Below are 23,842 nucleotides of genomic sequence, written 5' to 3' on the forward strand. Positions count from 1 at the left end.
GCCGAGTCGGGGACGAGCGCCGCCGGCGGCAGCACCGTCTTTTTGATGACGAACTTGGCCTTGAGGAGCGCCGACGAGCCGCCGGAGAAGGACCGCGGGCGGTCGGCCATCGTAGAAGCGTCTCGGGTGCGCTTGGAGCGGCGCGGCGCGGCCGAGAGTGTGCTGGGAAGGCCGCCTCGATTGCCGCCTCTGCCACAGCCGGCCGGCTCCGCGAGCTCCGGCAGGCAAAGCGCTCGCTCGAAACGCACCGAGCTCGCATCACTCCTTGCGGTGTATCCGCCGCGCGCGTCGTCACACGTTCGACGTCTCACGGCGCACTAGCACCCACAGCCACGCGCGCACATACCACCATGAACACCGAAGCCCAAAACACGCCGCGGGAGCCCGCGCCCGAGGCGCCATCGTCGACGAAACGCGCCTCCTTGGTTCTCGACGCATCGGGCGGCACCGCGCCGCACCGGTCGCCCTCGCTCGAGCCGCTCGAGGCGCCCTCGCTCGCATCGGCGTCCTTCATGACCCTGGGGCCGTTCCAGACGCCGACGCTGCTCGACCAACTCGCGGCGACCGCGCCCGTTTCGTCGCAGATGACGACGCCGCCGACGCCCCAGCTCGACAAGCCGCGGCGCTCGCTCTCCCGCGACAACCTGTCGCAGATCTTCTCGCCGCCGACGGCCGAGGAGCTCGGCCGCCCCGCGGAGATCGCCCCGGCGGCGCGGCCGCCGCGGCCCGCGGCGCGCCCGGCGCGGCCGCCGGCGCTCGAGGCGCCGGGCCTCGCGGGGGGCTTCATGACGCTCGCGAGCCAGGCCACCCCCCCGACGCCCGCGCTGACGAAGCCACGCACGCCGCTGTCGCCCAAGACGTTCGTGCCGCCGACGCCCGAGGAGCTCGGTCGAGACGTCGCCGCGATCGATCTCGCGAGCCAGGAGACGCCGCCGACGCCGATCCAGTGGAAGCCGCGCAAGTCGCTGTCGCCGAAGACCTTCGTGCCGCCGACGCCCGAGGAGCTCGCCATGCCGCCGCCGCCGCCGCGCGCGACGAAGGCGGGGTGCTGAGAATGATACGACGCGCGCTTGTCCCACTCGTAAAAACACAACCGGGCGTGGCGTAGTCCAGAGGTGCCGCACTGCTTCCTCGCGGCCCCGAGGTGCCTCGCTGCTTATTCGGTGCCATACGCTGCTTACTCGCGGCGCCCTAGATGCCGACGGCGCCGAGCGCGGCCTCGAGGCCGTCGAGGCCGCCGTCGTCGAGGCAGTCGTCGTCGGCGAGGTCCTCGTCGTTGTCGTCCATGTCGCCGAGGATGTCGCGGTCGCCGAGGAGCTCGCCGAGCTTCTCGAGCGCGGCGTCGTCGAGCGCGTTGCCGTTGAGCTCGAGCTTCCCGAGCGCGGGCGCCTTGGCCAGGAGCGCGGAGACGAGGAGGAGCGCGCCCTTGGACGCGAGCTCGTTCGTCGCGAGGAGCGCCGTGGCGAGCTTGGGCAGCGCCGGCAGCCCGAGCGCGAGCGCGGCGCCGCCCGCGGACGTGAGCTCGTTCTCCTCGAAGCCCAGGAACTCGAGCGCGGGCGCGCAGCCCGCGAGCCAGCCCCCGGCGCACGACGCCGCCGTCAGCTCGTTGCCCGAGAGGTCGAGGTGGACTAAATCCGGGCAGCACGTCAGCGGCTCCATGAGCGGCGCGAAGCCGTCGTCGCCGAGCGAACAGTCGCCTGTGTGGAAATCAAATCTTCAACCCGACTTCAATGTGCGCGTATTCGAATGTTTTGACACGAGCACTTCCGCCGTGCTTCGAGAACTCGCTGAGAGCAATCGATTCGTCCAAAAATCAGCCGAATCGACTTCGATTTGATCGAGCTAGAGAATTCTGAAGTTTGGCCCCGACGTCCCAGCTCACTGGTTGATTTCCACGCAGGCAGTCGCGGAGCACGAGCTTTTTGAGCGGCGCGGCCGCGGACGGCGACGCCGCGGCGCTGTCGGCGAGCCAGGCCGCGATGGCCTCGCCGCCGTCGTCGCCGAAGGAGTTGTCCGCGAGGTCCAGCGTGTGCACGAGGTGCCGCGGGCGGAGCGCGCCTGCGAACGCGAGCGACCCCGCGCGGCCGGCCCTCGTGCCGCTGAAGCGCAGGTCCACCAATTTCGGCGACGCGGCGACGATGGACGCGACGGCGACGGCGCCGTTGTCGCCGGACATGTTGTTGTGGTAGTGGAAGCGCTCGAGCGCCGTGTCGCCCCCGTCGGTCAAAAGCCCCGCGAGCTGCTTCGCGGCGGCCTCGGACATGCCGTTGTTGCACGTCTTCAGGGAGACGAGGGGCGTCCCGCCGAAGAGGGGCAGCAGCGCGTCCAGACCCTTCTGGCCCAGCGCGTTGTCGGACACGTCGAGCGCCTCGGCCGCGCACCGCGCGGCGTCGCCGCCGCCCGCGGCCGCGGCGAGCGCGCCGCTCAGGTGCGCGAGCACCTCGAGCGCCTCGGCCTCGGGCCGGCCGGCGATGACGTCGGCGATGTCCACGTCCACGAGGCCGCGGAGGCCCTTCAGGCGGCCGGCGAGCGCCGCCGCGGCGGCGGCCGTGTACGACTTGTTGCCCAGCTTGACGCCGCGCAGCGCCGCCGGCATCGTCTCGACGAGCGCGAGCGCGCCGGCCGCGTCGGCGATGAGCTCGCGCTTCGGAGACAGCGTGCAGACGTCGAAGGTGGCGGTGGCGGATTCGAAGGTGGCCATAATCGCCGGCGGCTGTGCTGTGGACGGCAAGTCTGGCGCACGACCGGCTCGGGACGCCTGGGAGCCGTGCCGCGCGGCGCGGCCGCGCGCGCCGCCTGACGTCGCGCGCGAGGGCCTCTAGCACGCGCGCGGGCCTCGCTAGAGGTTGGGTACATAGTACGTGCGGGCCTCGTCCACTAGCTTATTACGGACGAGCACCGGTCGCCTGCGAACCTACTTCCCCGGGCATTAACCTACCCGGATTACGGATTTGGCGCTCCTCCTACGCGCGCCAGGCCACACCTCTGGCCTCCCTGCGCCTCCAGCCGACTATCCTGGATACTACGGGGGCTGGGGTCCTTATATTAGGCACCCCTGGCTCATTACCGGACCTCGACCCCGGAGCCGGCCATGTTGAACTTCAACGCAGGTCAAGTTGACCTCAAGTTGAAGAAAATTTATAGCTTCGCCGAGGAATTCCCGCGGCTGCAATTCCCCGCACGGGACCCGCGGGGAGGCGTGCTTTTGGCGTCCTTCGGTGCCGCGAAGTCGGCCCCGCGGGTGCATATACCCACCGTTACCATGATCCTGGTCAGATTGTCGAAATTGGAGCTGGACTGGCAGCGTCGTACAGGTCCGAGCCAACAGCTGCCCATGGGGGCGCTGGTTGTCTTCCGGTGAGTCAAATAGTCGCCCATCCGGACCACCCTGCCCCTGGCGTCGCGCTGGGGCACTACAGGCTGTGGCTGGCGGAGTTAGAGGGGCCCAAGGGCGCGTTTCGGTAATCCGGGTACTTTAATGCCCGGGGGAGTAGGACGCCTTGGCGGCGCCGCGGCGGTTCACCGTGTCGCGGCGGGCGCGCGCGATGGCCTCGAGGCTCGAGAGCTCGCGTTCGGTGGCGCGGTTCTGGAGCCTGAGCTCGGCGAGCTGCATCTCGAGCTGGCGCTGCTGCGTCTCGAGCTGGCGCTCCTGCTCGAGCTTGGGCTCGAGGCCGCGCCGCACGGCCCGCACCTTGTCCTCCGCCTCGACGGCCGCCGCCTGCTCGGCCTCCGCCTCCTCCTCGAGCCGCGAGGCGCGCGCCTCGGCGGCCTCGCGCACGCGGTGGAGGACGTTGACCTGGGCGAAGGGCGGACGCGTCGGGCCGGCGGACGAGAGCGAGGCGCCGTCGGACGCGGTCGCCGGCTCGTCGGGCTCGTCGGGCTCGTCGCCCATGACCATGGGCGTCGTGGGCGCGGGCGCGGGCGCCGCCGCGGGCGCGGGCGCGGGCGCCGACGCCGCCGCGGGCGCGGCCGCGCCGGGCGCGTCGAGGCGGGGCGCGGTCGCCGGCGGCTTCGCGGACGGCCGCTTGAAGGCCTTGAAAAAGGCCTGCTGCGCCGCCGTGGGCTTGTCCGTGGACTTCATCTTCTTCTTCTTCGGCGCCGTCGACGACGCGGGCACGCCGTCGCGCTTGGCGACGGGCGCCGGGAGCAGGCGCGGCAGCGGCTTCGCGGACATGGGCGACGCCAGCGACGCCGCGGAAACCGTGGGCCGCGTGCCCAGCATCAGCGCCGTCGTCGACGACAACGCGGACACGCCGACGCGCTTGGCGGCGGGCGCCGTGGGCAGGCGCGGCAGCGGCCGCGCGGACACGGGCGACGCCGGCGACGCCGCGGAGACCGTGGGCCGCTCCGGCGCCGACTTCGGGCCGAGCACCTTCGGACCGCTCGCGACGCGCCCGTCGCGAGCCGCGTTTTTCTCTCTCTTGGTACCATTTTTTTCGTCGACCTTCTTGACGCAGTACTCGTGTTCCTCGACCGTGAGGGGCCGCAGCAGGTCGAGCAAATAAACCACGAGCACGCACTCGGCCCGCGACCCCTGGGGCCGCTCAGACTTGATCTGCGCCTTGCCCTGGTGGTTCGACGGCGCCGCGCGCGTCATGAAGTCCAACGACGTCTCGACGTTGCGCACGCGAGATTCGCAGGGGCGCGACGCCGCGGGATTGGCGACGTGGCGGTGCAGGTGGTCCTCGAGCTTGTGCGGGCCGCCGTTTTTGTGCCGCTCGACGTCCTCGACGAACAGCGAGCAGACGGCCGAAGCGTCGCGCGCCTGCTCGACGTTGTGCGGATGGCCCGGAGGCTTCGCACCGGCGACGCCCGCGAGCCAGAATCGCTTCGGCACGAGCGGGGGGACCGTGTTGGCCGCCCGGGAGATCACGACGACGGACTCGTCGTCGACGGTGTCGTCCCCGCACAGCGTCTGCTTGCAGACGCGGACGGAGAAGAGCAGCGACAGGTCGCCGAACGCCGACGCGCCGTCGCGCGCGACGTCCTCGATCGTGAGCTCCATCTTCTCCAGCTGCCCGAAGGCCTGCCGCGCGCGCGGGTTGCCCCCGAGGTAGCTCAGCGAGAAGGGCCGCGTCTTCAGCTCATCCCAGATCTCGACCACCTCGTCGTCGGGCATGACCTCGCCGGGGATGACCTCCATCACCTTGCGTCGATTCTTCCAGCAATTCACGCTCAAGTCCTGGCACAGGTCGCAGTCCGGGTAGTCCGGGCAGTTCGGGTTGGGATAGTACCTTCTGCTCGGCTCGTAGGCCTCGCCGCGCTCGACGAGAACGTCACGCTGCTCTTGAGTCAGCGGGCATCGATTCGATTTGTGGTCGTTCTTGGCGCCGCAGTTCAAGCAGGTGTAGCCATTGCCATATGTCATTCCGATACGCTGTTGGCGCACGTACGTCGGATCGTTCTTCCAGCGAGCGATGCGTGCGTCGATCGGGTTTCCATTCGCGCCCAAGCGTTTTTTGTCCAGCTGGTTCTGGATGAACTTGGCGTCCTTCCCGGTCTTCTCCATCAAGTCCAACATGTCCTCGCTCGTGTCCGTCAGGAAGGGTTCTTTGGCATTGGCCTCGTCGTCGAGCCACCGCTCGAGCGCCGGGTATGAACAGCCGCCGACGACCGCGTGATATCGCAGGACGTGCTGGAACGTTTTATATTCGTTTCGATTCTTAGGAGCCTCGCCGTACTGAGCCTTGGGGCACCCTGGCATCGCGCACGCGAAAGTGCCGTCGCGCAGCGTCTTGAAGGTGGTCCGGGCGACAACCGGCCCCGTCGAGGTCTGCCACGTGACGTCGTAGGTCCACTGGTGCTCAGTCTCGGCGCGAGGACACGCCGTGAGAGTCTGCCACTGCAGCTTCGGCATTTTGCGCGTTTCGGGCCATTTTGGGTGCTCGAACCAATCCTCCGCTGCGCTGCGGCAACTGTCGGGCAAGGCCGGCCTCTACAATACAGCAGTGCCCCTGGCGCGCGATGGGCGGCGCCTCCGGAGGCATGCGCGGTACCGGCGGACGCAGCATGCTAGTCAGCATCCCCTGGACAACTCGCACGGGCCGCAAGTCGCGAATCGCGGCGCGCGCGCCCCGAAAGCAGCGATGTTTCGCCATATCGGCAGATCTTGCGCTCTGGGGCAGCCCGGGAGCAGCCCTGGCGCCGCCGCGGCGCGCCGCGCGGCCATCCCATCGAGGGCACGTAGGTATGCGACGGTTCCATGGGCCGGGCGTCGAAGTTCGACGCGACCGCGTGCCGGGGGCCCGGCCCGAGCGTCTTTTCGACGACGAGCGGAAACGGCCGACGCGGCGCCGAGTGGCCCCAGGGCGTGCGCCGGGCGTCGTAGGGCTCGGGTTCCGCGCCGAAGGCGCGGAGGGGCGCCGCGGACCGCTCGAGGCCTTCGTCGGCGACCGGAACGTCGACCCGGCGCGGGCGGCCGCCGGCCGAGAACGCGTCTCCAGGGCCCGGCGGCGGATGACCGCGCGGGGCCCGGGAGCGGGCCGGCGCGCGCGGGTTCGGCGCCGGCGACGTGCCCGACGAGCCTCGGGGCCGCGGAACCGATCACCGACGCCGCGTCGGCTTCGAGAAGGAGCGCGCCGGACGCGTCCGCGGGACGCGGGTCACTTCGAGACCGTCGGCGAAGGCCGCCGCCTCGAGGCCAAGCGAAGCGCGAAGCACACGTTCGAGGTCCTCTAGGCCGCAAGGTCCCCCCCCCCCCATCGGCCGATCCCCAAGTAACAGGTCGACACACGTTCGAGGCCGCAAGATCCCTCCTCCCCAAGTAAAGAAGTCCTACGCCGGCGGGGTTCGCCGCCGCCGGGCCGGCATCCGCGGGACCAGCGAGGAGAAGAAGAGCGCGACGCCGCGGACGGCCGCCGCGGCGCCGCGCGCGGCCGCCGGCGCCCAGTCGCGCCGCGCGCGGAACGCGACGTCCGCCGCGATCGCGCAGAGCGCAGCGAGGAGCGGGCCGAGGAGCGGCACGCGGCGGCAGAGCGCGCCGACGGGCGACGGCGCGTCGAGCTGCCGCTCCGCGCGCGTGCCGAGCACGAGGACCGTGCCGACGCCCGGCGCGAAGAGCTCGTCGCTCGCGTCGACGGTCGCGTCGAGGTGCTTGTAGCGCTTCCCCTTCCAGACGAGCGTCACGCGGTCCAGCGGCAAGTTCCAGTGCCTCGCGCAGGTCACGAGCGGCGTCTCGCCGTCGGGCACGTCGAGGCGCTGCGTGTCACCGGCGAACTTGAAAGCGACTGTGCGATTGCTCATTGCGCGGCGTCGCGGCGCGCAGTGTCCTTACGCGACGAGCACCGAGAGAGGCGCGGCGCGGCGCGCAGTGCTCTATGCAGACGAGGCCTCACCTCGCTTTTGCTGTGGTAAATTTGGCTGCAACGAATCAAGCTGCCCATTTTCCATGTTTGCTTGCCATGAAGCTGCCCGCCACGTTTGCTGCACGAAACACACCGGAATGTGCGCCGCTTGAGGCTTTGATCCGAACATGTCAAGCCGCGAACACCTCCGCCGGCGCGCCGCCGCGCGGCCGCTGCCCATCACGGAGCTCGCGCCGGCCGACGACGCGAACGCGCGGCCGACGCCCATGGCCCACGACCCGCGGGTCTTGCGGAACCTGCCGAAGACGGGTCAGCGCCCGCGTCCGCCGCGACGCGGGCGGCGGTCCCCGCGGCGCGCGGGCCGGTCGCGCGCGCCGGACGTCGGGGAACGCGCGGGGCGCGCGCGTCGTCGCTCGCGAAATTCGCTCCCGTCGGCCGTCGCGCCGCGGCCGCCGCCGTCACCGCGCGTTTGCAGGCAAGCGCGGCGCGCCCCAGGCGTTCCCGCACCTGCTCTTCATGATGCTCGAGCGCGAGGTCGAGGCCGGCACGGTGCACTGGTGCGAGGGCGGCGCGGCCTTCGAGATCGCGGACCTCGACGGCTTCATCGCCGACACGCTCGTCAAGTACTTTCGCCACAGCCGCTACGCGTCGTTCCAGCGCCAGCTGAATTTGTACGGCTTCAAGAAGAACGCCGACGGCGCCTTCGAGCACGAGTCCTTCCTCCGCGACCGGCCCGAGCTCCTCACGCGCGTGCTCCGCGCGCCGCAGTCGACCAAGGGCCGGTCGCGCGGCGCCGCGGCCGCCGCCGACGCCGCGGCGGCCGCGCCGGAGCGGCGCCGCGACGCGAAGCGCGCGCCGCCGGCGCCCGCGCCCGTGTCGACGCCGCCGCCGCCGAAGCGCAAGCGCGCGGCGCCCATCGCCGTCGAGGCCGCCGCGCCCGGAGCAGGAAAAGAGTGATTCAAGTTCTCTTCAATATGAGTGTTCCGTTCCGGAAAAAGCATTCGCGCGTCGAGAGCGCTCCGAGAGATGATCGCTCGTCCAAAAATTAGCCGAAACGACCGAGAGAGGAGCCTCCAAAGTTGGGAATTTCGCACCCTTTTCCCGCCCAGGCCGCGCCCGAGCCGAGCTGCGCGGACGCGCTCTGGGGCCTCGCGGTGTCGCCGCGGTCCGAGACCTCCGACGCCTTCTTCGCGCCGCTCCTCGCCTGCCCCATCCCGGAGGCCGCCGCCGCGCCGCCCTGGGCGCCCCTCCCGACGCCGCCGCCGTCGCCCGCCGGCCGCGACGGCGCCGCGCGGCCCGAGCCCGTCGCGCGCGCGGCCGCGGCGGCGCCCCAGCGCGCGCTGCCCGTCGCCTACGAGCCCGCGGTCGAGGCCGGAGTGGGGCGGGTGTGCTTCTGCGATCGATCGTCGCCGGAGAGGAATCTTTCGAAACGAGCCCGGGAACGTCTCGTGCTTCAAACGTCGCGCCGCCCCGCAGGTCTACGACGTGCCGCCGCCGCTGGCGCCCCTCGCGCGCGCGCCCGCGCCGCGCTTCTTCGCCGCGCCCCGGCCGGGCGCCGCGGAGCCGCCGCGGCCGCGCGACGACGCGTCGGCGCGGCTCGCGCGGCTCGCGCTCCTCGCGCCCGCGCCGCCGCCGCCGCCGCGGCCCGCGCCGCGCGAGCCGTCGCTCCCGTCGCTCCTGCCGTCGCCCCGCGACGGCTCCGAGCCGACGACGGAGAGCCCGCGGTCCGAGCTCGCGCCGCCGCGCCTCGACGACCGCATCCCGAGCGACGAGGTCCGCCTGCTCAACCGCACCTTCTCCGACGTCGGCTCCGACACCTGGGACGTCGACGACGGCCCGGGCGAACCCGCCGCCGCGGCCGCCGCGCCCGCCGACCCCGACGACGCGGTCCACGCGCTCTTCGACGAGATCTTCGCGCCGAGCGCGGTCTTCATCGACCGCTGAACAGAGGGCCCGTTTTGTTCCCCCCCAAGCTCCTCCCGCGGCGTCCACCGACGTATCAGAGCCGCCTGTCCCTCCCCGCCCTTCCCTAACGCGTGCACGTGCGCGCGGCCACTTAGGCCTACATTTCCTTCAAGTTGCATGGTGAAGGCCTTCTGCGCACGAATCGAGCTCTGCCGCCGTCGGCCCCCCTGCCGGCGCGTCCTGCCGCCGGACCCAGCAGGACACATCTGAGAGATGATGCGACGCGTGCTCCTCCCTCTCACGCTCGCGCTGGTCACAGGCCTCGCGCCGACGCGCCGCTCCACGGCGCGCCGCCAGCACACGGCGCTGTTCGTCCTCGACGACGCCTTCGAGATGGCCGCCGCCGAGGCCCTCAAGGACGAGATGGCGGCCAAGATGCAGCAGCGGAAGGGCGCGGAGCGCGTCGCCGTCCTCGCGGCCGCGGACGCCCTCGAAGAGGCGCAAACGTTGGAGGACCTCGAGAGGGCGCTGGACGTCGCGGGCCTCGCGGGCGTGCCGAGCGACGCGTCCGAGTTCGCCGGCGCCGTCGCGCGCCGGAAGAAGCTCCTCGACGCGCTCGCGCGCGAGGCCGTGCTCGAGACGCTCGCCGGCGCGTCCGTGTCCACGGCCGACGAGCTCGCCCTGATCGGTACCGCGCTCGAGGAAGCCGCGGCGCTCGGGCTCTCGCTCAACGACCCGGTCGTCTTCGACGCGGCCACGGCGTGCCGCGCGTACGCGGCGTCGGCGGACGTCGACGGCGCGGCCGCGACGGCCGCGGCGTTGATCTTCAAGGACGAGGCCCACGCGCTCTACGACGACTTCGCGCCGCCGAAGGCCGCCGCGCCCGACGAGCGGACCGTGCCAGACCTGTGAGTTGCGACTTTAAAGACACCCTAGAGCTAGCTGCCGAGGGGGTTTCCACACCTTTCGGCCTCATAGAAACCCTAACGAGGGGGGCCGATGACCAACGTACATCGTCACAGTTACGGCGGCAGCGGCACGCGCGCGCGGCGCAGCAGGTCCAGGTCGAGGCCCTCGCCGACGAGGTGGGCCTCGAGGAGGCACCGCTCGACGCGGAGCGCGCCGCGGACCCGGCGCAGGAGCGCGAGCGCCGCGAGGCGCGGGTCGTCGTCGGCGCCCGCGTCGCCCGCGCCGCGCGGCCGCCCGAGGAGCCGGTCCGCGTCGCCGTCGCGCCGCGCCGACCTAAGAACGCACGTCGGTCACGATGTCTCTTTGGTTTCCCGGTCAACGTCTCTCGAACATCGTCGCGGGACGCCGGCGCCGACGCCTTGGTCGCCTTGGTCGCCGCGAGGTGCGCCGCCGCGCGCCGCGCCGTCGCCGCGGCCTCGTCGACGGCGAGCGCGAGCGCGAGCTCCGCGACCTCCAAGTCGTCGTCGGCCCGGGACCAGCGCTCGTGGAAGGACCGCCGCGACAACGCGAGCTCCGGCCCGAGGTAGTCGACGCGCTTCTTCGCCGCGCGCGCGCGCTCCGGGTCGCGGAGCTCCGGCGCGACGAAGCGGAGCGCGCCGCGCGCCGCGCCCGAGAGGCCCGCGACGACCGCCTCGGCGGCCGCGCCGACGCGCGTCGCGTCGGATCCGACGGCCGCGGCCGCGGCCGCGTTGCGCAGCGTCGGCGCGCCCGACGCCGACGCCGCCGGCGGCGCGGGCAGGGGCTCGGCGCCGGGGCGGACGACGGGCGCCGCCACCCAGCCCGGCGGCTTGTAGACGACGACGCCCGCGAGCGCCGCGTGCGCCGCCGCCGCGGAATCGCAGGGCGCGGCGCCGAGCGCGCCCGCCGCGAGCGCCTCGCCGGCGGCGGCGGGCGTCGCGAAGCAGGCGTAGGCCGCGTCGAAGACGTCGGCCGCGGCCGCGTCACCGGCGGGCCCGGGCGGGCCCGGCGACGTCCACGCGGGATCGCCGCGCCCCGTCGGCCGCCGGAAGCAGCCGACGGCGACGAGGTCCGGGAAGGTCGCCCGGAGCTCGCCGACGGACTTGGCCAGGGCGCGCGCGCCGAGGGACACGTAGCAGGTCGGCGCGGCCGCCGCCGCGCGCGGCGAGCCCGGCGCGCCGCGTGGCGAGCCCGGCGCCGCGCGCGGCGTCCTCGCGCGCTTCCGCGGCGGCGCCGCCGCGGCCCTGGGCGCCTCGGCGACGTCGAGCTGCTCGACGTGGCGCTCCTTCGCCGCGGCCTTGGCCTGCTCGGACCGCGCCTTGACCTTCCGGCGCTGCTCCTCGTCGATGGACAGCCGCTCGAAGACGTAGCGCCCGCGCACGGCGCCGCACCCGGCGCCGCTCCCGTCGAAGCACTCCTGCTCGCAGGTGTTGCTGCTCCTCGTCGCGTTGTAGGTCTCGATGCGCTCGAGGTCGTCGGGGTGGGACCGCAGGCGCAACGCGAGCTTGTCGCCGTCGAACTCGACCGTCGCGTCGGATGGCCAGTTCCCGGACTCGGCGAGCTTCGCGAGGTGCGGCGGCAGGCGGATGACGAGCGACTCCGCGCCCTCCGACGCGTTCGGCGTGTAGGTCTGTTCGTCCGTCGCGGTCTCCATGTCTCGATAGGCGCCTCGATCAGGCCGTCCGCTCGTCGCTAAAGCTGAAGGCTGCTTGAAGTCCAGTTGAACGCTTTTTTCAACTCTTGCGCGATGTTCACTGCGCGGCCTCACGGCCGGCGCAGCCCCGCGCGCCTCTTGGCGCCGCTGGTGCTGCTCGCGGCGTCGGCGGCGTCGGACGAGCGCGACGACGACGGCTGCGGCGGCGCCGCGTCGTGCTGGGCCGACGACGGCGTGGCGCCCTTCGACTGCGAGGCGTCCCCGTACCCGCTCCAGGTCTTAAAATGGGGCGACGACGCCGAGTCCTACAACGTGCGCCAGCTCGACATCGACACGGGCGACTACGCGCTCGTCTTCACGTTGGACTACTTCGACGACCACGTCAACGCGGCCGCGCTCTACGAGGACGCCGACGGCGCGTACTACGCGTTCGCGTCCATGGGCGGCCTCCTCTGCCGCTTCGACGCGGAGCGCCGCGCCTGCTTCGACGAGCCATTGGAGTACGCGGCGAACGTGGGCTGCGTCGTCGGCGACCGCTACTACTACTCCAAAAACACGGGCCGCAACGACGGCAGCGCGATCTTCTACGTCGACGACGTGCAGACCGCGTCCCCAAAATTCCACAACGCGTCGTCCTTCACGATTTCCGCGAGCCTCTACGAGGATGCGGTGCTCGACCTCGCGCCGCTGCCCGAGGACGGCGCCGTCTACGTCGACGACGGCGTGGCGGACGCGACGTACCTCGTCGGCCTCGCGGCGCGCTACGAGGTGCTCGTCGTGCGCCTCTCGTCGGCGACGGGCGCGCCCGAGGCCTACGCGGTCTTGCCGTCGACGGTGGACTGGTCGGACTACCCAGCGGACGACCCGCCGGACGGCGCCGACTCGTCGTTCGGCGCCGCGTTCGCCTACGTCTCCGAAACGGCCGGCCGCGAGCTCTACTTCGCGTCCAACGAGGGCTACGGCATCTTCTTCCTGGAGCTGCCGCTCGACGCGCCGGCGGACTGCTGGAACGCGGGCCACGACGTCGAGAGTCACGTCGTTTGCGACGGCGCCGCCGCGGTCATTCGATGGGTCGGGCCGTCGCTGCCGGCGTCGTCGAACGACGGCCTGAACTGCCCCGAGGGCAGCGTGCTCCAGGAGACGGAAGCGCCGTCCTACGCGCCGTCGACGTACGCCCCGTCGGCGACCCCCGCGGACGTGTCCGCGTTCGACTGCGGCAGCTTCGGGAACCCGATCCAGATTTTGCGCGAGGCTGTGTGGAAATCAAATCTTCAACCCGACTTCAATGTGTGCATCACCGAACGGTTTGGACCGGACTCTTCTGCCGTGCTTCGAGAACTCGATGAGAGCAATCGATTCGTCCAAAATCCAGCCGAATCGACTTCGATTTGACCGAGCTAGAGAGTTCTGAAGTTTGGTGGGGACCCCCCAAACCAGTGGTTGATTTCCACACAGGCGCGCGAGCGACGACGAGCCCTACGAGGCGGCCATGCTCGACTTCGAGACGGGGAACTACGAGACGCTCTACGCCTTCGACTTCGACGGCCACATCAACGCGGTCGCCATGCACGCGGACGCGTCCTACTCGACCTTCACGGCCTGGGGCTCCTTCGCCGGGTTCTTGTGCAAGTTCGACAGCGCGCACCGGAAATGCTTCCCGACGCCCCTCGCGGAGGAGAAGCCGAACCTGGGCACGATTTTGGAGGACACGTACTACTACGCGAAGGAGGTCGGCGACAACGGCGAGAAGAGCTTCTACTTCGTGTCCGGCATCGACACCGAGGCGCCGGCGTTCCACGAGGATGCGCTCTTCGTGGTCTCGGAGGACGTCTTCGAGCGGAGCGTGCTGGACATCGTCGCGCTCACGGAAAACTTCGTCGACGCGGAGGGCGTCGCGTGGCCGCGCGAATTCGTCGCCGACGGCGACGACGCGGGCCGCTACCTCTTCGGCATGGGCCAGGCGCTCGAGGTCGTCGTCGTGCGCTTGGATGATGGCGGCGTGCCCGACGCCTATGCGGTTTTGCCCGCGGTCGTCGACTGGAATGGCGCGGACGTGGAAACGGGCACGTCGGCCTACGGCGCGGCCTTTTTGTACCAGCTCGACATGGCCGGCGACGTCGAGATGTACTTCGCGGCCAACGAGGGCTTCGGCCTGTTTCAGGTCGTGTTGCCCGTGACGGTGCCCGACGCGTGCTGGAACACGGGCTTCGACGCGGCGTCGCACGCCGCGTGCGCTTCTTCCAGCGCGTCCGTCGTGCGCAAGTACGCGTCCGCGGAGGCGACGTCCAACGACGGCATGAACTGCCCCCTGGGCCTCATCGCGCCGGACCCGTCGCCGGCGCCGAGTTACACGCCGACGCCGGCGCCGACGCCCGGGCCGAGCCCCGAGCCGACGCCCGAGCCGAGCCCCGAGCCGAGCCCCGAGCCGACGCCCGACCCGTCGCCCGACCCGACGTCCTACGCCGTGGCGCCCTTCGACTGCGACGGCTTCCCGGACCCCATCCAGGTCATGCGCGACGGCGACGACGAGCACTACCGCGCCGCGCAGCTCGAGATCCAGGGCGACGGCGAGTACGTCACGCTCTTCGAGCTCGACTACCTCGACCTCGACAGCCACGTCAACGCCGTGGCCATGTACGAGTCGGACGACTACGAGGCGTTCTACGCCTACGCGGCCATCGACGGCAAGCTCTGCGCCTTCGACGACGGCGGCGCGGCCTGCTTCGCGACGTCGCTGATGGAGGACCGGCCGAACGTCGGCGCGATGCTCGACGGCAACTACTACTACGCCAAGACGCCGGGCGAGGGCGACCGCGCCTTCTACTGGGTCGAGGGCGTCGACGGCGACCCCGTCTTCCACGAGACGGCGGCCTTCGTGGTCTCCGAGGACCTCTTCGAGGATTCGGTTTTGGACGTGACGCCGAACAAGGAGGTCGACGGCGAGGACGCGTGGATCGTCGACGGCGTCGCCGGCGGCGCCTACCTCATCGGTCTGGGCCAGGCCTTCGAGGTCTTCGTCGTGCGCCTCGACGGCGACGGCGCGCCGGAGGCCTACGCGGTCGTCGACGCCGTCACGGTGAACTGGGCGTCCAAGACGCCCGAGGACGGCACCTCAGCCTTCGGCGCGGCCTTCTCCTACCGCTCGCGGGACTGGGACGTCTACTACCCCTACTTCGCGTCCAACGAGGGCTGGGGCATGTTCCAGCTCGATTTGCCTCTGGAGATCCCGGACGAGTGCTGGAACACGGGCACGGACACCCTGGCGCACGCGGCCTGCGCCGCCGAGCGGGCCATCGTGCACTGGCGCGGCCCGTCCGCGGACGCGAGCTCGAACGACGGCATGAACTGCGCCCTCGGCGGCTTCATCGTCGAGCTGCCGCCGACGCCCGCGCCGACGCGCGGCCCGAGCCCGGAGCCGACGCCCGAGCCGTCGGCGCCGCCGACGCCCGAGCCGTCGCCCGCGCCGACGCCCGCGCCGACCTACGCGCCGTCGACGGCGGCGCCGTCCGAGGGCGACGTCGAGGCCTTCGACTGCGCCCAGTTCCCGAACCCCGTGCAGGTGCTCCGCGGCGACGACGGCGAGCCCTACCGCGTCGCGGAGCTCGACCTCGTCTCCGGCGAGTACCACTCGCTCTACGAGCTCGGTTATCTCGACGTCGACGACCACGTCAACGCCATCGCGCTCTACGAGTGGGCCGTCGACGCCTACTACATGTACGGGTCCCTCGCGGGCTATCTGTGCGTCTTCGACCGCGTCAAAAAGTGGTGCCTGGACACGCCCCTGGCGGAGGCGAAGCCCAACGCGGGCACGATTCTAGGAGCCAACTACTACTACGCCAAGGAGCCGGGCATGGGCGGCGACCGCGCGGTCTACTGGGTCGAGGGCCTGGACGCGGCGGCGCCGGTCTTCCACGAGGACTACGGCTTCGTCATCCCGGACGACCTCTTCACGCGGTCCGTCCTCGACTTCGCGCCGCTCAAGGAGGAGCGCGACGACGTGTGGATCGACGACGGCGAGGGCAAGGGCGAGTACTTGGTGGGTCTGGCCCAGGCCTTCGAGCTCGTCGTCGTCCGGCTCGGCGACGGCGGCGCGCCGGACGCCTACGCGGTGATCCCGGGCGTCGCCGACTGGCGGAGCCGGACGCCCCAGAGCGGCACGTCGGCCTTTGGCGCCGCGTTCACGTACCGCAGCGCGACGTGGGGCGACGCGCAGGTCTTCTTCGCGTCGAACGAGGGCTGGGGCCTCTTCGAATTGGAGCTGCCCGTCGTCGTGCCGGAGGCGTGCTGGAACGCGGACGAGGAGACGCAGAACCACGTCGTCTGCGAGGCCTCGTCGGCGTCCATCGTGTACCGCATGGCGTCGCTGGACGCGTCGAGCAACGACGGCCTGAACTGCGAGACGCAGGCGTTCGTCGCGTTCGAGGATCCGACGCGCGCGCCGACGACCGGCGACCCGACGCCGGCCCCGTCGTTCGAGCCGTCGCGGGCGCCGTCGGCGCAGCCGACCTACGCGCCGACGAGTGCGGCGCCGTCCGAGGGCGCCGTCGAGCCCTTCGACTGCGCCGCGGCGGGCAACCCGATCCAGGTGCTCCGGGAGAAGGACGACGAGCACTACCGCGTCGCGGAGCTCGACGTCCTCACGGGCGCGTACCACACGCTCTACGAGCTCGACTTCCTCGACCTCGACGCCCACGTCAACGCGCTGGCCATGTACGACGCCGCCGTCGACGAGTACTACGCCTACGGGTCCTTCGCGGGCTACCTCTGCGTCTTCGACCGGCGGAAGCGGTCGTGCTTCGACACGCCCCTGGCGGAGGAGAAGCCCAACGCGGGCGCGATTCTAGGAGCCAACTACTACTACGCCAAGGAGCCGGGCATGGGCGGCGACCGCGCGGTCTACTGGGTGGAAGGCTTGGACACGGACGCGCCCGTGTTCCACGAGGACTACGGCTTCGTCGTGCCCCAGGACCTCTTCACGCGGTCCGTCCTCGACTTCGCGCCGCTCGAGGAGAAGCGCGACGACGTCTGGATCGACGACGGCGAGAACAAGGGCGAGTACCTGGTGGGCCTGGCCCAGGCCTTCGAGCTCTTCGTCGTGCGGCTCGGCGACGACGGCGCGCCGGAGGCCTACGCGGTCCTGGAGTCGGACGTCGACTGGGGCCTGGGCAAGCCCGAGACGGGCACGTCGGCCTTCGGGGCGGCCTTTGGGTACCGCGAGGGCTACGAGTGGTACGGCCTGTCGTCGTACTTCGCGTCGAACGAGGGCTGGGGCATCTTCGAGCTCGAGCTGCCCGTCGTCGTGCCCGAGGCCTGCTGGAACACGGGCTTCGAGACGGAGACGCACGCCGTCTGCGACGGCGCGACGGCGTCGCTGACGCGCGTGACGGATTCGGCCGACGCGAGCAGCAACGACGGCCTCAACTGCCCGCTCGGGAGCTTCGAGGCGCCCGTCTTCCCGACGGCGGCGCCGACGAATCCGCCGACGACCTACGCCCCGACGGCGGCGCCGTCGGAGCGCCCCGTCGAGCCCTTCGACTGCGAGGCGCACCCGGCGCCGCTCCAGGTCATGCGCGAGGGCGACGACGAGCCCTACGCAGGGCAGGACAAGAGAGCGAAATTCCCAACTTCAAAGGCTCCTTTCTCGGCCGTGTTCCACTCGTTTCGGCTGATTTTTGGACGAGCGATCATCTCTCGGAACGGTCTCGAAGCGTGAATGTTTTTTCCGGAACGCGCGCGCGCGAAACACTCACGTTGAAGCGACGTTGAATCACCCTTGTCCTGCCCAGGCCCTACGGCGTCTTCGAGCTCGACGTCGAGAGCGGCGACTACGCCGAGCTCTTCGACCTGAGCTACTTCGACGGCCACGTCAACGCCGTCGCCATGGGCATCTCGGACGCGGGCGACCACTACCTCGTCGGCGCGTTCACGGGCGACGGCGACGACCTGGCCAGGCTCTGCGTCTTCGACGCCGCGAAGACGCGCTGCTTCGAGGAACTCGCCCTCGCGAAGCCCAACGTCGGCGCCATCCTCCGGCAGGACGACGGCGCGGAGCACTTCTACTACGCCAAGGAGCCGGGCTACGGCGGCGAGAAGGGCTTCCACTTCGTCGAGCGGATCAACGGCGCGCCCGTCTTCCACGACGAGCTGCGCTTCGTCATCTCCGAGGACCTCTACGAGCGGAGCGTCCTGGACGTCGTCGCCCTGCGGGAGCCGACGGGCGACGACGGCGGCTCCCTCACGATCGTCGACGACGGCGTCGACGGCGGCGCGTACGTCGTGGGCCTCGGCCAGCGCTTCGAGCTCTTGATCGTGCGCCTCGCGGACGACGGCTACCCGGAGGACTTCGCCGTGCTCGAGTCGGACGTCGACTGGGGCGACGAGCCGGCGCGCGACGACAAGAGCGCCTACGGCGCCGCGTTCCTCTACGTCACGGCGGGCCTCCCGGACGTGCTGTTCGCGTCGAACGAGGGCTGGGGCATCTTCCGGCTCAAACTCCCCGTCGCCGTGCCGGACGACTGCTGGAACACGGGCTTCGACGCGGCGGCGCAGAGCGCGTGCGCGGGCGCGCGCGCGGCGCTCGAGCGGACGTCCAACTCCGCGGAGGCGACGTCGAACGACGGCATGAACTGCCCCTTCGGCTACTACGACACGCCGGCGCCGTCCGCCGAGCCGCCGGCGCCGACGGCGGCGCCGACCTACGGCCCCTCGGCGAGCGTCGCGCCGTCCGCCGCGCCGACGCACGGGCCGACGGCGCCGCCGTCCGCGAGCCCCGTGGAAGCCGCCCCGTCCGCCGCGCCGACGCCCTACGAGTGCGGCTTCTGCTGGTCGGACCTCAGCGTCGAGGCCGCGGACTGCGCCGTGCTGCCGCTGCGCTTCGCGGACGACGACGAGGGCCACGCGGTCGTCGAGTTGCACGGCGGCTCCGGCGACTACGGCGCGAAATTCGACGTGCCCTACTACACGCGGAGCCTCGGCGGCCTCGCGCTCTACGAGTCGCGGGAGGGCTGCATGCTCTTCGGCGCCTTTGGGAACCGGCTCTGCCGCTTCGACGACTCGCACGCGACCTGCTTCTACAACTACCTCGACGAGCAGGCGCCGGCGGCGGCGACCGTCGTCGGCGAGACCTACTACTACGCCGCCGCGCTCCCCGGCGCCATCCACCGCGTGGAAGCCATCCACGGCGACGACGCCGTCTTCGTCGAGGGCGTCATCGTCGTCGACGTCGACGCGCCGCCGGTGTACGACCTCGCGCCGCTCCTCGACGGCGGCGGCGACGACGCCGTCGTCGACGGCGCGGCGGGCGACTACCTCGCGGGCGTCGCCGCGGGCGGCGGGGCGCTGCTCGTCGTGCGCCTCGCGGACAACGCGACGGCGGTCGTCGCCTTGAGCGGGGGCGCGAACGCGTCGTACTCCGCGGCGTTCTCCTACGGCTCGGGCGCCGCGTCGCGCTTCTTCGCCGTCGCCGACGAAGTCGGCGTCTACGAGCTCGGCCTCCCGCTGACGGTCGGCGACGGCTGCTGGGTCGGGACCTGCGACGCGTCCGGCGTCCTGGCCTACGTCGGCCCCGCGGGCTCCGGCGCCAGGGGCGCGGCCGCGAACGCGCGGGACCCGGCCGCGTACGGCGACCCGAGCCTCTCGCCGTCGCTGTCGCCCGCGCCGACGTCGACGGCGCCCGCGGCCGCGCCGTCGGCGCCCCCGAGCGGTGGCCCCACGTCGCGGAGGCCGACGTCGCTCTCGCCGTCGCTCGCGCCGTCGGTCGCGCCGACCGCCGAGCCTACGGGCGCGTGCGGCGACTTCGTCTACGAGCTCGAGATGACGGGCGCGGACTGGGCCGACGCGTCCGTCGTCGTCTCCTCCGACGACGCGCTGGTGTTCGAGATCGCGCCGGAAGCCGCGGGCGTCGTCGAGGCGTGCCTCCCCGACGGCTGCTACGGCCTGGCCGTATCGGGCATCTCCGTCGACGCCGAAGCGTCGCTAGCAAACTCGGCGGCCTGCGGCTCGGCGGCCTGCGGCGTCGCCGTCTGCGTCGCCGGCGGCGCCGCGGCCTACGGCGCGCCGACGGCCGCGCCGACGGCCTGCACGGACCGGAGCGACTGGTACAAGAAAAACGCGCCGTGGAAGGACTGCGCGTGGGTGGCCGCGTACCCGGACCTGCGCTGCGAGGTCGTCGGCTACGACGATGCCATCAGCGGCGACGCCTGCGCCGTCGCCTGCGAGTCCTGCGACGCGACGGCGCCGCCGTCGGCGAGCGCGGCCGCGGCCGCGCCGAGCGCCGCGCCGACCGCCGCGGCGGGCGCGCCGTCGCGCGCGCCGACCTACGGGCCGTCGACCTACGGGCCGTCGTCGGCGCCCCCGTCCGCGGAGCCGACGGTCGTGGGGGATGTCGTCGTCGAATGGCCGGACGTCGTCTTCTGGAGTTGCGCGCCGTCGTGTGGAATTCAAATCTTCAACCCGACTTCAATGTGCGCGTAATTGAACGGACTGCGCCGGACTCTTTCGCTGTGCTTCGAGAACTCGACGAGAGCAATCGATCCGTCCAAAAATCAGCCGAATCGACTTCGATTTGACCGAGCTAGAGAATTCTGAAGTTTGGTCAGGACCACCCAAACCAGTGGTTGAATTCCACGCAGGCTCGCCGTCGTGCTCGCTCACCGTCGACGCGCCCGCGACGGTGCGCTTCGACTGGGCGAGCGGCACGCACACGGTCCACGAGCTCCCGGACGCCGACGCTTTCGATTCCTGCGACTTCGCCGACGCGACGGCGCTGGGGGACGTGGCGCCCGTCGCCGCGGCCGTCGAGCCCGGGGAGGTCCGCTACTTCGCGTGCTCCGTGGGCAGCCACTGCACCTCGGGCATGAAGCTGGCCGTCGAGGCCGCGGCGCCGTCGGCCGCGCCGACGGCCGGGGCCGCGGCGGCCGCGCCGACGGGGGCGGCGACGACCTACGCGCCGTCGGCCGCGCGGTCGGCCGCGCCGACGGCCGCGGGCCTCTACGTCGTCTCCACGGTCGTCGTCGTCGACTTCGGCGTCTACACGTCCAACGACCTCGCGGCCGCCGTCGGCGAGGCTTTGGTCGCGTCGTCGGACGCGGCCAGGAGCCTCGTCGCCGTCGAGCTCGGCGAACTGTCGCAGGCCGTCCCCGACGCGCGGCGCCTCGAGGGCAACCCGATGGACGCCGAGGACACGCGCCTCGAGGCCCGCGCGGACCTCGAGACGTCCGGCGACGACGCGGCCGCGGCCGCCGAGGCCCTGGAGGCCGAGCTCGCCGCCGCGGTCAACGACGGGACCCTGAGCGCGGAAGTCTTCGCGGCCGCGCGGGCCTACGAGTCCCTCGACTACATCGAGGACAGCCAGCTCTCGGACGCCGTGCTCGTCACCGAATCGCTCGCCGCGCTCGAGGCGGAGACGCAACCGGCGGACCCGTCGCCGACGCCCGCGCCGGCGCCGGAGCCGTCGACGGCGCGGCCCGCGCCGCCGACGGCGAAGCCGTCGTCGCCGCCGCCGTCGTCGCCGCCGCCGACGCCGTCGCCGCCGACGCCGCAGCCGTCGACGGCGAAGCCGGAACCGAGGACGGCGCGCCCCGCGCCGGCGCCGACGGCGAACCCCTCCACCGCGAACCCCGCGCCGGAGCCGACGTCGTCGGCGAACGGCGCCACCGTTACGGACGACGGGAGCGTCACCGCGTCGAGCCAGATGACGAACACCTACGCCCTCGACAGCTCCGAGTGCTACGCGCCGACGGAGGAGGGCGGCTGGGGCTACTGCGGCGCGCCGACGTGCCGGAACCAGTACATCACCTGCTCCGACGAGGGCGGCGGCCCGCCGGTCGTCGACGGCGTCGCCGGCGCCTACCGGTCCGACTACGCGGCCGACGGCTCCGATTGCACGTCGTTCCTGGACATGAGCGACTACGACGAGATCACGGACTGGGGCTTCAACGGCCCCTGCGACGACACGTGCACGCAGCGCACGGACGGCGTCTGCGACGGCGCGTTCCTCGAGCGCGTCGTCCAGGGCCCGTCGATCAAGTGGGCCTTCTGCAACGACAAGTGGCTCATCCTCATGACCTCCGGCGAGGGCGGCGTCTTCGAGCCGCACCTGAACAACGTGCCGAGCCCGCCGCTCGGCGTGTCCGGCGGCGTGACCTACTGCACGGGCGACCCGACGCGCACCGTCGACCGCTACTACAGCCTCCAGTACCCGCTCGACGTCGTCGACTTCGACGAGGGCGTCTGGACGAACAACGTCGACCTCTTCGACGGCACGGCGGGCAACGAGGGCATCCCCTACCTCTACGACGACGGCCTCGGCATCGGCACCTACGGCCTGCCCGACGGCGCGGGCGTCGGCATCACGGTCAACGGCATGCAGAACTGGGTCACGCAGAACAACCGCGGCGAGTGGAACCAGCCGACCTGCGAGACGTCGCCCTGCAACCTCCACGTCGGCCAGGGCGCGGGCCAACCCCACGTCCACGGCGACCTCTTCAGCGACAGCCACCAGTGCCTCTACGGCACGTCCAACTACACGTCCACGGCGTCGCACCCGCCCATCGTCGGCTTCGGCGCCGACGGCCACCTCATCTACGGCCGCTACCTCGGCGACGACGCGCCGGGCTTCGCGGCGCCGCTCCTCGACGAGTGCAGCGGCCACACGCACGACGAGTCGACGACCGACGAGTACGGCGTCGACCTCGGGGCGACGTACCACTACCACACGCAGATCTTCGACTACACCTGCGGCATGGGCAACGACCGCTGCGACGACGGCGACGAGGTCGTCATCTCGACGACGGGCCCGCTCTTCTGCTTCCGCGCGGACCTGAGCCGGCAGGAGGGGTCGAGCGCGCTGCTCTCGTTCACGACGTCCGACGCCTACCTGACCGCGAACGACATGACCTACGCCTGCTGCGACATGACGGACTACTACGCCGTCACGGGCCTGGACCAGAAGGACGCGTCCCAGTTCTTCGCCGAGTCGTCGACGTGCCTCGTGCTCGCGCACCCGACGAACGGCGCGTACGCGTCGGCCTTCTGCGAGCCCGGCGACACGCTCTACAGCGGCAACGGCTGCCACGTGGACTGCGACGACGGCTACGTCGCGTCGGGCATCACGCGCTGCGTCGAGGGCGCGTTCGTCGAGTACGCGACGTGCGTCGCGGACGCCGCGCCGTCGGGCGCCCCGACGCCCGCGGCGCCGGACGACGACGACGACGACGGGGCCGACGCGGCGTCGGGGAGCCTGCTCATCCTCGTGGGCGTCGCGTGCGTCGTCGTCGCCTGCGGCGTCTGCTACGCGGCGTTCTACCTGCACCGCCGCGAGCGCGAGCACGACGAGAAGCGGCGGTTGCGCTCAGGGCAGGAAAAGGGTGATTCAACGTCGCTTCAACGTGAGTGTTCCGCGCGCGCGCGTTCCGGAAAAAAGCACCCACGCTTCGAGAGCGCTCCGAGAGATGATCGCTCGTCCAAAAATCAGCCGAAACGAGCGGAAAACGGCCGAGATCGGAGCCTTTGAAGTTGGGAATTTCGCACCCTTTTGCTGCCCAGGTTGCGCTGGGAGCAGCTCGAGAAGGAGATGTCCCTCGAGGCCGCCGACGCCGGCGAGGCGCCGCCGGCGCTGCCGGCGCCCGTCGACGCGGGCTGCGCGCCGGGCTGGCCGGGCGCCGCGGCGCCGCGAGTCGAGGCGCGCGACTTCGCGGGCCGCGGCGACCGCTGGGTCGGCGGCGGCGACGACCGCTACGGCGACGCCTACCCGCCGCCGGCGCCGCCGGCGCGGTCCTACGAGCTCGCGCCCGCGCGCGCGGCCTACGACGGCGGCGAGGACGCGCGCGACGGCCGCGCGCCGTTCCACCCGTCGCCCGTCCGGGGCGCGGACGCGCCGCCGCCGCCGCCGTCGTCGGAGAAGAAGAAGAAGAAGAAGAAAAAGAAGAAGAAGGACGCGCCGGCGCCGGAGCCGGCCTGGGAGCTCACGGAGGACCGCGACGACGCGCCCTTCGTCCTCTAACGATCGACGGCGCGTTAGAGCCCGAGCAGCGCGCCGAGGAAGACGCGCGCG

The 23,842-nt window shown here is 71.7% G+C and overlaps 3 protein-coding genes across 3 annotated transcripts; 1 reads left to right on the forward strand and 2 right to left on the reverse strand.

Annotated features, from left to right (window-relative positions):
- Positions 1-1,191: 1,191 nt before the first annotated feature.
- On the reverse strand, positions 1,192-2,701 carry AURANDRAFT_62261 (expressed protein; the record flags this gene model as incomplete). The annotated part of the gene is made up of 2 exons (XM_009036301.1): positions 1,192-1,697; positions 1,897-2,701. The coding sequence occupies 2 exons, from the start codon at positions 2,699-2,701 to the stop codon at positions 1,192-1,194; spliced, it is 1,311 nt and encodes a 436-aa protein (XP_009034549.1).
- A 774-nt stretch (positions 2,702-3,475) lies between these two features.
- On the reverse strand, positions 3,476-5,143 carry AURANDRAFT_62262 (hypothetical protein; the record flags this gene model as incomplete). Its single annotated transcript, XM_009036300.1, has 1 exon — positions 3,476-5,143. The coding sequence occupies one exon, from the start codon at positions 5,141-5,143 to the stop codon at positions 3,476-3,478; it is 1,668 nt and encodes a 555-aa protein (XP_009034548.1).
- A 2,328-nt stretch (positions 5,144-7,471) lies between these two features.
- AURANDRAFT_71062 (hypothetical protein) lies at positions 7,472-23,791 on the forward strand (the record flags this gene model as incomplete). Its single annotated transcript, XM_009036116.1, has 11 exons — positions 7,472-7,613; positions 7,780-8,225; positions 8,414-8,689; positions 8,781-9,230; positions 9,365-9,389; positions 9,529-10,117; positions 11,916-13,079; positions 13,246-17,448; positions 17,577-20,206; positions 20,421-23,133; positions 23,335-23,791. 11 exons carry the CDS (start codon positions 7,472-7,474, stop codon positions 23,789-23,791), a joined length of 13,095 nt encoding a protein of 4,364 aa, XP_009034364.1.
- Positions 23,792-23,842: the final 51 nt, after the last annotated feature.

Source organism: Aureococcus anophagefferens (genome assembly GCF_000186865.1).
Source record: "Aureococcus anophagefferens unplaced genomic scaffold AURANscaffold_4, whole genome shotgun sequence".
Taxonomy (NCBI): Eukaryota; class Pelagophyceae; order Pelagomonadales; family Pelagomonadaceae; genus Aureococcus; species Aureococcus anophagefferens.